The sequence below is a fragment of the Bos taurus genome, chromosome 1 (assembly GCF_002263795.3).
Source record: "Bos taurus isolate L1 Dominette 01449 registration number 42190680 breed Hereford chromosome 1, ARS-UCD2.0, whole genome shotgun sequence".
In the NCBI taxonomy this organism is placed as follows: domain Eukaryota; kingdom Metazoa; phylum Chordata; class Mammalia; order Artiodactyla; family Bovidae; genus Bos; species Bos taurus.
Window position 1 is genome coordinate 139,284,651 of NC_037328.1, and position 13,039 is coordinate 139,297,689.

General features: G+C 36.3%; 1 protein-coding gene across 1 annotated transcript in view; it reads right to left on the minus strand.

Annotated features, from left to right (window-relative positions):
• The window catches only part of BRWD1 (bromodomain and WD repeat domain containing 1), a 123,688-nt gene that overhangs the window by 45,819 nt on the left and 64,830 nt on the right, over positions 1–13,039 (minus strand). The window contains exons 21-25 of the mRNA NM_001103174.2: positions 11,797–11,928; positions 7,816–7,910; positions 5,056–5,245; positions 2,958–3,083; positions 2,762–2,869 (exon numbers count right to left, since the gene is read on the minus strand). Of these exons, the coding sequence (NP_001096644.1) occupies positions 2,762–2,869; positions 2,958–3,083; positions 5,056–5,245; positions 7,816–7,910; positions 11,797–11,928 (651 nt within the window). The remainder of the gene's footprint in view (positions 1–2,761; positions 2,870–2,957; positions 3,084–5,055; positions 5,246–7,815; positions 7,911–11,796; positions 11,929–13,039) is intronic.

A 13,039-nucleotide genomic window follows, 5' to 3' on the forward strand; every position in this document is an offset into this window, starting at 1 on the left:
GCCAGAAAGAAAAACACCAACACAGTATACTAACGCATATATATGGAATTCAGAAAGATGGTAACGATAACCCTGTATGCGAGACAGCAAAAAAGACACAGATGTACAGAACAGTCTTTTGGACTCTGTGGGAGAGGGAGAGGGTGGGATGATTTGGGAGAATGGCATTGAAACATGTATAATATAAGAAACGAATCACCAGTCCAGGTTTGATACAGGATACAGGATGCTTGGGGCTGGTGCACTGGGATGACCCAGAGGGATGGTACGGGGAGGGAGGTGGGAGGGGGGTTCAGACTGGGAACACGTGTACACCCGTGGCAGATTCATGTTGATGTATGGCAAAACCAATACAATATTGTAAAGTAATTAGCCTCCAATTAAAATAAATAAATTAAAAAAAAAAGGATATACGGTTAAAATAAAACAATTCCTCAAGATGATAATTCTCCACATATTCCCAAATTAAGTCAGCTCACAATTCAGGATTTCAAACCAGACGAGGGATTTAATTTATCATTAATTATAGTCATTTTTTGCTGTATCTTTACATCTTTTTGAAGGTGTATTTAAACATTTTCTAATGTAAGCAATATGCTAATTTTAGGAAAAAACACAACAAAAGTATAAGGAAGAGGACACAAATCACCCATCAGCTCAGTATCTAAAGACAACCACTGTATACGATCGGAACTTCCTTCTCTTTCTACAGACACATTTTCATTTACATAATTTTGTATTATGCAAATCAAAATATACAAGCATTTGGCTTCCTATTCTTCAAAAATTTGATATTAAATTTCAACCTGATACATTGCCATAAATACTTGTTTATATGAAGACCTACTGTGTGTTGTGAGCTGCTCCAGGCAGTTGGGGTAAGTAAGACAGGCAAAAGGAGAGGTTCCTATTGTGAGAGAGCATCCTACTCATTAATGAGCCTTCTACCAATATCTGCTTCCTTAATGCTAACAGTATGAGATCATTCATCCACTTATTCACTACACAAAATGTTATAGTTATAATATGCCAAAGTGCTAAAAATACAGTTGATTCTCATTATCTGCAACATTCTTATCATTCTACAGGGCCACTTAAAACAGGCAATCAGTGAGTTCACAGTGAATACTGAACCACTGCTCCTGAAGGAAAAACAAGCTCAGGTTGATACAAGTCACAGCATTTCAGTCACCTGATTAATATAGTATCTTGTGTAATGTGAATCTCGGTGTTAAAAAACCTCCTTTAATATATGTGCTGAGTCATTAACACTGGACTCACGGCCAACAGCACTATGACTCATGTCTCAGTGAAGCTACTCTAACACAGACCTTCTACCTAAGGTACATCATCACTTTCTTGTGTTTAGTTACACAAGACAGTACTTGAGCACTATGTTTGGGGACCATTTTAAACAGCAAGCCAAAAAAAAAAAAAAAACCAGCAAGTCACCACAAAAAAGCACAACAACGTGAAAAAAATTTAATGTGGCAATGAATAAAATGAAAAGAACACTTATTTACAACATGAGAGCTCAAAAGAAGCTCATCTTGTTCACCTCAGCTAAGAAACATGTTGGGTGGGCAGATCAAATTTTTTGCCAAGCTATGCATGTCTGCAAATGACTAGAAAGCATCTTGAATACTGATTCTGGTGTTACAAATAGTATACAGTGAATAGGCAACTTGCAAATAAAAATTCACGAAAAATGAGAATCAACTGTCCTCAGGTACATAGTAATAAGTAAAAGAGATATACATTTCAAGGTATCTTAAAGCCAACTGCACAGAAGCAGAGTTTTTTCACCTTCTATAGTTAATGAAAGTATTAAAAAATATGAAGTATAAAAAATAAAAATTACCTATAATACTATTCTACATTTAATCACCACTGACATTTGTATTTATTATGGTTGACCCCATGTCTTTAAAATTTTTTTGTAACTAAAACTGTAATTTCACATCCCATTTTTCCTCTTACTGGTGAAAATGTAACGTTCATTTAAAAAATACAACTTTCAGTTACATGGTGGGCTCTACATAGTAGCCAAATATAGAAACATATTGTGATTTGGTTCCTTCAGTATTGTGGGATATTTGGATTTTTTTACTAATTTTTGGCTTTTATAAACAATGATACGGAATTACCTTGCTCATAAATTTGTATGCACTTTTGGTTGTTTCCTAAATTACCAAAAGTAAAATCACTGATTTTAAAGGTGTAAATATTTTCAGTTTTAATTCTAATTACCAAGATGCCTTCTAGGGAGCCTGGACTTGTTTCTTGCACCTTTATCACCAAGTTGAATAACTATTAATAAACCAAAACCTTTGCTGCTACTTGTTAGAACATGGTATTTTTCTTTAAATGTTAAAAATACATATACAAAGTACAGGGAAGCTAAAGTTTTTCCTGTACTTTATTATGCATGTCACTGAAACTTTTTTACCAATTTTTTTGTTTGTTTGCTTTTTGGAGACTTGCACTTCTTTTGAAAATCTGTCCTGGGTACAAGCATTTTAATATTAATGGTAATATAGTCAAGATGCCTTCCAGCATTGGTGGACAATTGTCCACCAATAAGCATGTCTTCTGACTAGACCTTAATGCTTAGCAGGTTAACAGCAAAAATGTTTTTAAGGTGGAAATTAATGGAAAGATAGTAATATGGTATGCCTCCAGAGTGTTTCTTAAATGGATTTACAAATAACTACATATATATGTGCTAAATGTTTAAGACTTCATAATGCCATCATCTTACCCTAAGATCCATTTTTCTCCATGGCTCCTTGTTAGGGTTCAGTTCATAAATGTTATTTCTTCTGACAGCCTCAATATAAGCTTCATGACCCTGTCGAAAATATATTACCTACAAAAGGGAAACAGACATTTAAAAATAAAAACCTAAGAGTAATTTAATGATCCATATCCATATTTTCAAACTCTGTAACTCTCACCTCATCACCCATTTGAGGAACAAAAGGAGATTTTCGAAGTGTGGTGTCAGTTATCCAAACTGGAGGATGAAATTCATATAAATGTTCCACGTCTGCAAGCTCTGCCTGAGTCATCCTCCGCAAATTCTGCCAAGGGGAAGAGCACAAAGTTTAATAGGATAGAAAGTGGCGGCACGCACTGTTTAATTGAAAACAAAAGACTTTGGCTGTTTTATAAGCATGTCACCTAATGATTAGTTCCTAACAGCACATATATTTGGTTCATACATACACAAGAACATTATCAGTTGTATAAGCATTGTAGATCTACCAAGCACTTTCTCCTGAATCTCTAACAGATTCTTCACAGCACTCACATTACATCCTATGAAATGGGGCTAATTTCCAACTAAACCCTCTTCAACAACCCTCTTCAACACACTAAGCCTGCTTTGCCAAGACTCCCCAGTGAATTCTACCACAGACTAATTATCTCAGGCAGTCTCCTGTAGATTTGAGGTTTTGAGACCGGTAATTTTACATATGATTTCACTTACATGTGCAATTTAAAAGATGACACAAATGCACTTTCATAAAACAGAAACAGATTCACAGGCGTATAACAGACTTGTGGCTGTCAAGGGGAAGGGAGGTGGTAGAGGAATGCGTTGGGAGTCTGGGGTTGGTAGAGGCAAACTATTATATATAGGATGGATAAACAACAGGTCTACTGTAGAGCACAGAGGACTATATTCAATATTCTGTGATAAACCATAATGGAAGAAAAGTTTTTTAAAAAAGAGACTGGTAATTTTAAAACAGAACCACAAATTCTGATACTCTTCCTTTCCTCTTTAGCAGGTGGAGCCCAAGTCTCCTCCACTGCAGTGTGGGCTCCAACTCCTTTTAACAAAGAGAAAAAAGCATAAGTAACAATGGGCAACTTCTAAGCCTAGGTCATAAAAGGTTTAGCCCTTGTTTAATTTTTGTTCCACTTGCTCTGGGGACAATCTGCTACCAAGTTAAGAAGACACTCAAGCAGCCCTATGGAGAGATCCATGTGGTGAGGAACTGAAGCCACCAGCCAGCCAATCCATGAACAAGCTTCAAAGATCCACCTCTAGTCAAGACTTCACCACACTGTGACCCACGCCAATACGATGACTGCAACCTCATAAGTCAAAAATCAGCTAATCAGTTTCTAAATTCCTGATTCATTAAAACATGAAATAATACATGTTTGTTGTTTCTAAGATAAGTTCCAAGATGATCTGTTATACAGCAAAAGATAACTAATACAAAGACATAGCATCTTTAACTATTCAACAGGAGCACATGTACTATACGTGTAACGAGGTATAGGGATGTTACAATTAGGAGAAAAGTACTAAGACAGAACATGTCAAATGAAAATGGGAAACATGACAATAGCAGACAAAACAAGAAGGCCCTTAAAATGCCTTTAAGTATATTTCTGGTGTTGAAATTGACAGGAGAAAATAAGAGTTATGGTGGGGTTCTAAGCAAAATAGATCTTTCCCTCTGAAGTTATAGATTCAAAAAGGTGTTAAGTGCCAAGTTCAATTCAGAGCAGATTAGATAGTTTTTATAATAAAGAAATGTTTCCAAAAGTAAGTTTGTATTTTATATTTGACTCCTGATGATACATTATCAATCAAAAAAATAATAATGAAGGCTCCAAATTCCCAAACATACCCAATTTCTAAATATGGACAGAAACTATGAAAGTGTGAAAGTGAAAGTGAAGTCGCTCAGTCGTGTCCTACTCTTTGCGACCCCATGGACTGTAGCCTACCAGGCTTCTCCCTCCATGGGATTCTCCAGGCAAGAATACTGGAGTGGGTTGTCATTTCCTGGTGCTATATTGGCTTTTTTTTTCTGCACTGGGTTTTGAACCTAGGTCTTTCTGCCTCCAAAGTCTGTACTTTTAGCTGCTATACTTTGCAGCAGCCTATATATGTTTTGCATGTGTGCATGCTAAATCACTTCAGTTGTGTCTGACTTTGCAACTCTGTGGAATGTAGCCTGGTGGGAGTCAGAACTCCACCATAAATGAAAGTGTAGATAGATGTTATTTTTAAGGGTATACTTTTCGTACCTCTTTTTTAGGCTTATTTTCTTTCTTTCTCTTTCGTCTCCTTTTTGGAGGAGATAAATTCTCAGCAGACATTTCATCCTCTGAACTGCTGCAAAATCGAGTAATTCGTCGACGAGATGATGTTCGTAAAGGAGGCTGCAGGTGGATGCCTGCGTCAGCTGTCCAATCAGAATACCTAGAGGAAGAGTCACTGGAAAAGGAAAAGTTGTAAGTTGTATGGAACCAGAATCTAAGCCTGAATAGCAAATTAATCCACCTTAAGAGAGACAGAGACAACAAGGAGGAAAGAAAAGATCCTAGGAAGATTCAACTACCCTCACCATCAACAAATACTGACATGACCAAAGATCATGAGAAGAGAAAAATCTTCACTGACACTGGAAATTAGAAAAGGATGTAAGCCTGAGTAAATGTTTTTAAGTATAATTTAGATGAGACCTCAAGAAAGACAACATCAAGAGCCAACTAATAATTTCCCCTTCCAAAAATGAAGTGTAGTTATGAAAACAGTAGAGACCAGAAGAGCAGCACTTCCCCTAAACTGCAGGAAGCTCAGAAATGGACTAGAAATGTTAACTGGAATGACAGATCCGTCAGTGAGTATACTGAGAAGCACAAGGAAAGCAGAGCCACATCAAACAGAAAGCTATAAGTGGGCACGGCTTCTTGCCAAGAAGGGGATTCTCCCTGATATGAGGAAAGATCCCACAGAGGGACTAGTCTCGGCCTACTCTGGAGCAAAAGCAGTCAAATAGGAAACTCAATCTAGAAAACTAGCCCCTGCCACTGCCAGCTTTAGCAAACACAGAAGAGGATAAAGACCCTCTAACTGGGGCCATCATTACCCAACCACATACCTCCCAGGCTCCGTAAAACCCATATCCAAAAGCTATTTACTATAAATGTTATTTCTGCATTATCTTTTACGCTATAAAAAGAGCTGTTTTAAAAATCTTAAGAGCATGTGCTTTGTATAATAAAATTCACAATAAGCTGAATTCAAACATAATGAATACAGAGACAGAAAGGCAAGGGTGGTAGTTGCCAGGGTAGGTGGGGTGGAGTGATGAATTGCTGTTCAGTGGGTATATGTCTCAGTACTGCAAGATGAAACGAGCTCTGGAGACTGGGTGCACAACACTGTGAATGTACTTAACACTACTGAACTCTACAGTTAAAAACAATTACGACGATCAATTTCATGTTCTGTATATTTCCAATCAAAATTAAATAAAAAAGACTGAGCACCAAAGAATTGATGCCTTCGAACTGTGGTGCTAGAGAAGACTCTTTTGAGAGTCCCTTGGACAGCAAAGAGATCAAACCAGTCCAATCCTAAAGGAAATCAACCCTGAATACTGACTGGAAGGACTGATTCCAATACGTTGGCCACCTGATGTGAAGAGCCGACTCACTGGAGAAGACCCTGATGCTGGGAAAGATTGAAGGCAGCAGGAGAAGAGGGTGACAGAGGATGAGATGGTTGGATGGTATCACTGACTAGATGGACATGAGTTTGATAAACCTCCAGGATGTCCATCACCATCGAAGGACAGGGAAGCCTGGGGTGCTGCAGTCCATGTGGTCACAAAAAGTTGGACACGACTGAGTGACTACAACAAACAAAACTAAACAAGTATTCTAGAAATCACTCCAGCTCCTAAGCATAATGGAATAAAAAGAAGACAAGAAAAGAAGCCAGGGGTATGATATAATAGTCTGTAAAGCAAAGTATCAATGGAAATTAAAATACTGAGTCATATTTAGGAGAGGTAATTTTCTAGACATGGTGACAGAAATAATTACAAAGAGAGAATGACGTCTAGGTTTCTGGTCTGAGCATCTGCCAAGAAAGTTGACATTTATCAAGATGAGGAGCAGATACTAACACCTTAAGTCCCATGAATTTGGATACCAAAACTAAACAAAAGCTAGTATGTATGATAAAATAATGTTTATATTTTAAGACAGGACAAGGAAAATTCAACATAAAATTATCTCTGTGTGACCATTTGGGCCTCCCTCCCTAATGAGCAGTGGGCATCAGCATTATATGTTAGCCAGAGCCACTCAAAGACAGGAGTGCCTGCTCAATAGTAAAGATCATTTTTTCTCCTTTCTTCTGACATTAGCAATTTAACTTCTTAAAAGAATAACCTGCTTTCCCAGCTCTGGAGGGGGTCACAGTACTTAGTGCTCACTTTGTACAAGTTGACCTAGACTATGTATCCTTGGTGAAACTTAAAGAAAATAGCAGTATGTCATCCTGATGTACCATCTTTTTATCTTGAAAATGCACGTGATTGTGCCTTCAGCTTCCAACAGGCCCAACAGTTCTCAGAGCTTCCTGCGAATCTGCCTCCTGGTTTTAATTGTTAGTTTGGCTTGATTGATTAAAATTCCCTTTTTCTTCTTGATTAATTAACTGAATTTCCATCAACATATGCAATAACTAATAAAAAATTTAACAGTGATTTTACCATTTAGACTTTGGATATTCCTCTTTATGAATGTAGCCCAAGGCTAAATTGATATTCTGAGTACACATATTTACACTTTGGCTCACATGTTTTATAGTTAAATAAAATACCCAAAATATTTTCTATAGAAACAACTGTTAATCTAGGTTTTTTTCTCCTTTTAAATGTATTAAAAACCTGACAGATGGAAGCTCTTAGATCTTGAATGTCACTCAAGTATGATTCCATTCAAGGTTATGACTAAAACGCTTCAAAGTTTAAAACAAGTAAAAACAGGTACCTTGAACTTTCACTGTCACTTTCACTCCTTCTATCACTTTTCCATTCTTCTTCTTCAGAAGAACAAGAACCTTCACTTTGATCACAAGAAGTCTCCTGATTTGTGGAAGGGAGAAAAATAAAAATCTTAATCTCCTATTTTAAACAACACAAGTCAAGAGAAACCACACAGTCCTTCTAACCAGGTAACAAAATATAATTAGGTAAACTTAAAACAAAAAGCAAGTGTCTTTACTACATCCCTTTTCTTATCAAAGAATTAGGCAAGAGAAAATATCTGTGAGACTTAATGCTACTACTATTAGCAAATAAAAACCTGATATAAGAGACCATTCTCTGAGCAAAGTTAATAAGAAGACAATGTAAACATTCTCAGTGTTTCAGACTCAAGCCAGTGTTAAGACGTGGGCAGTAGCATCTCGTGCACTTTCAGTTCTCTAATGACATATGATGTTGAGCACCTTTTAGAATGCTTATGTGCTACCTGTATATCTTCTTTAACAAAGTGCCTGTTAGATCTTTTGTCGATTCTTAAATTCAATTATCTTTTTACTGAATTTTAACAATGCAAGTCCTTTATCAGATATGAGTTTTACAAACATCTCCCAGTCTGTGGCTTGTCTTTTCATTCTCCTAACAGTATTTTTCAGGCTTTTCTATTGCCAGGTTTTTCTTTCATGGATCACGGCCCTGGAATTGTATCTAAAATTCATCACACCCAAGGTCATCTAGATTTTTATTACATGTTATCTTTTAGAAATTTTGTAAGTTTGTATTACATTTACATTAAGTTTATGATAATTTGGAGTTAATTTTTGTGAAACTGTGTCTAGATTTTTTTCTTTTTCTTTTCCATGTGGCTATCCAGTTGTTCCATACCACTTGTTGAAAAGACTATGCTTTGTCCATTGAGTGGTCTTTGCTCCTCTGTCAAATGCTAATTGAGTCTATTTGTACTGGTCTATTTCTGGGTTTCTTATTTTGTTCCACTGATCTATTTGTCTATTCTTTCACCAGTACCATGCTGTCTTAAAAACTGTAGGTTATTTATACTAAGTCTTAAAGTCAGGTAGTAGCTATCAGTCCTGTCCTTTTGTTGCTCTTCAGTATTCTGTTAGTTATTCTAGGTGGGTTTTTTTTTCCCTCCAAACAAACTTCAGAATCTCTTCGCCAATATCCACAAAATTAACTTGCTGGGACTTTAACTGGGACTGTGTTCATCTATAGATGAAGCTGGGAAGAAATAATATCTTAACAAAGATGTGGAACACAGGAACTTTCATTCATTGGTGATCAGAATATAAAATGTAATTCAACCACTATGGGTAACAGATTGGCAATTTCTTACAGAGCTAAAAAGAAACTGACCACAGAGGAAAATTAAACTCACATTACTAAAAAGGGGTCAATGCGAAAAGGCCACATACTTTTTGATCCAACTATATAACATTTTAGAAAAGTCAAAACTATGGAAATGGTAAAAAGATCAATGGTGCCCATGGCTCAAGAAGACAGAGAAAGTGATGATTAAGTACAGCAGAGCAGGATTTAAGCCAATGGAACTATTCTGTATCTTATGGTAGATACCAAACATTATGCATCTGTCACACCCCATACAGCACAGTGATCCCTAATGTAAACTATAGAATTTAGTTAATGATAATGTATAAAACTGGTTCATCAGTTGTAGCAAGTGTACTATACTAAATCAAGATGTCATTAATAGGAAAGAGAAACCATATATGGGGACTACGTGATTTTTTTTAAACCTGAAACTACTCTAACATATAAAGTCTTTAAAGGAAGAGAGGGGAACAACTGACTAATTTCCACAACCCTAATACCTGCAGTCTACTTTAACTGCTGGTCTTTGCTACTAAGCAGGTATTTTTTTGTTTTGTTTTCAGCTGCACTGGGTCTTCGTTGCAGCAGCTGCAAGCGGGCTTTCTCTAGTTGTGGCGAGCAGAGGCTACTCTCCAGTCGCAGCGCACAGGCTTATCATTGTGGTGGCTTCTCTTGTTGCAGACCACGGGCTCTAGGCACTCACGCTTCAACAGTTATAGATCATAGGCTTAGCTGCCCCAAAGCATGTGGGATCTTAGTTCCCCGACCAGGGATCAAACCCATGTCCCTTGCACCAGGTAAGCATATTCTTAATCAATGGACCACCAGGGAAGTCCCCTGAAGCAGGTATTTTTAAACTGAGACACAACCTTTTCCTGTAACAGCCATTAAGTGCATCATAACAGATATTGAAAATGTCAAGGAGAAACAAAACTAAAAGAAAATAGCTACTTTGTTCACTTCATTTGAAAATGCAAAGTAAACATATTCAAAAAAAAAAATGCTTCTCAAAATGGGAGCCCAACGCCATTCAAGGAGTACAGATTCCTAGGCCTGCCAATCTAGATCAACTGAACAGAAGTCTGCTTTTATGTTCAAAACAGACTTCTAAAAAAATAACCGTAATAATAAGCTATTAAAATATACTACCTGGAAACCACACATTCTGTGAAAAAATTTTACATGTTTTATCTCAGTTAACTCTCAAAACACTTCTGTAAACAAAGGCAGGGTTAAGATAAAGCTAACAAAACTTAAGTTTCAGAGGCTTTCAATTTATCTTGTCTATCAAGGCCTTGTGTCTACTTGTAACTCCTGAGTTCTTTTTCTAAAAGATGTCCCTAAGTTTAACAAGATTCAAACCCCCAAAATCCTGGATCTATCCTGCCTGTGAGTTTTATACTGTCAAGTCACTACCTGCCCACTAACTAAATAACAACTGTGGAAAAAGATGTGAAGAAAACTGGAAACTGCATACATCACTGACTGGGACTATAAAATGCAGCCACTTTGGAAAACAGTCTGGCAATTCCTCAAAAGGTTAACTACAAAGTTACTGTATGACCCAGCAAATTGACTACTAGATATAAGCCAAAATGGAAATTTATATCCTAACAAAACCCTGTACATAAATGTTGATAAGCAGCAATATTCGCCAGTCAAAAAGTAGAAGCAGAACTTCCCTGGTGATCTAGTGTTTAAGTATCTGCAGGGGATACCAGTTCAATCCCTGGTGCAGGAAGATTTCACATGCCATGGGGCAACTAAGCCATGCACCTACAGCCTGTGCTCCACAACAAGAGAAGCCAGCACAACAAGAATCCCACACACCACAACGAAGAGTAGTCCCTGCTCTCCCCAAAGAGAGAAAGCCTGTGCACAGCAGCAAAGAACCAGTACAGCCAAAACTTAATTTTTTTTTTTTTGAAGTAGAAATAATACAAATGCCCACTAGCTGATGAGTGAGTAAACAAACTGCAGTCTATTCCTATAACAGAATATAGGGCAATGAAAAAGAATGAAGTACTAATCCTGCCCTGGAAGCAATGGAATCAGCCCTGAAAGCATTAAGTGAAAAAAGCCAATCACAAGATCATACTGCATGTGTTTATTAAATGAAATGTCCAGAATACAAAAATTAACAGGAATAGAAAGATTAGTGGCTGCCAGGGGCAGCCACCCATGGAAGTACTTGCAAATGGGTATACGGTTTCTTCTTAGGTGATTAAAATATTTTGAAATTAAACAGTGGCGGTGACAGCACAATTTTGTTAATATTCTAAAACCACTGGACATTGTACATGGTATGGTACAAAGGTGTTCAAAATTGTTAGAGAAATTCGAAATGTGAAATTTCATCTTAATCTCTAGAGAATACTATTGTTGTTAGTTTAGTCGCTAAGTCATGTCAGACTTTTTGCAGCCCCATGAACTGTAGCCATTTCCCAGACAAGAATACTGCACTCCAGGGGATCTACCTGAACCAGGGATCAAACCCACAAGAAATAATAATAATGATGATAAAAATAAAAAGTAGAATACTGTATTTTTACATAATTTCAAGGTAGATTCAAAGTAAAGAATTAAGACAAATTATTATTCAAGATAATTTTGTATGTTTTAAAGTTATGAAACTCACATGTCTTATGGAGCTTGAAGATTCATTTCCAGAAGACAACTCAAGCCGTCCAAGATTTCTTCTACCATAATTTGGATATTTACGCCTACATGTCCTCTGTCTAGACTGTGACATAAAAGTCACCGAATCAGACTGAAATACAAATGTGCAGATGAGAATAAACACTTAAATAAGTACAACCTTCAATAAAATATTAATCATTCTATCAAGTCCCTAAAAGATTTAAGGCAAAAATAATAATAGTAAGTTCAAGAAATAAAATATTCTTGAATGGGTATTTTTGCCACATATTGTTAATCAAAATTGGTTGTTTTTTGCTTTTTTGTTTTTAACTTGTAAGATATTTAGACGACATGGCTAAATTTAATAAGCACATTAGATCAGCATCTTCCAAACTGCATCATATTAATGCATTTACCATAATAACTACAATCCAAAAAAGAAATTACTTTAAAATATTTATCTTAGAAGTAAAAGTATATATTCCTATATTATGATGCAGTAACCAATCTTAAGAAATATATCACTGTGTGAATGCACGGAGAGAAATATCTGAAATGATCCTTAAATAACAATACAACCTATTTTCAGGTTTTAACTTTTTCGATGATTTTTTGTCAGTACTTTTCAGCTGTGCTTGAATTTTTTTAAATACTTTTTAATTAACAAAATAATTAAATAATATTTTTAAATCAGCCAAGTAAAACAGCTAGACTGAAAGGGCAGCAGCTGGGAGTGAAGTGGGGAGGAGCATGCTATTCCTTAAACACCAAAGTCACATATGTGAAAGCACTCCATAAAGTATATATTCCAAGAACTGATACACAATCAATTTTCATGTTAGTGTCATCTGTTTATAACCATGAGGGTGTTTTATCAATATATCCTGGCTGATTTTAAAACAACTGCTTTCCTTAATCTGCCAGTACATTTTTTTTTGTTAAAGGAACAATTCCTACTAATGAATTTCATGCCTAAGAATATGTAAATCAGATGGACCAAAAAACTACCACTGAGAACAAGAAAATCTGTCAAAATACAATTTTTAAAAAAAGTTTGAGGGCACTATATACCTAGCAAGTCTATGAAGATTTACAAGACTAATACACACAAAAAAGTTATCAGCAATGTAAAAGAACCCTAGATTTTCACTCTGGAAGAGGAAACTGAAAGATTTAGCAGATAAGCAAAAAACTGACACACTAAATTCTTGAGTTAAGCTAACAAAAATTGCAATCCAGAG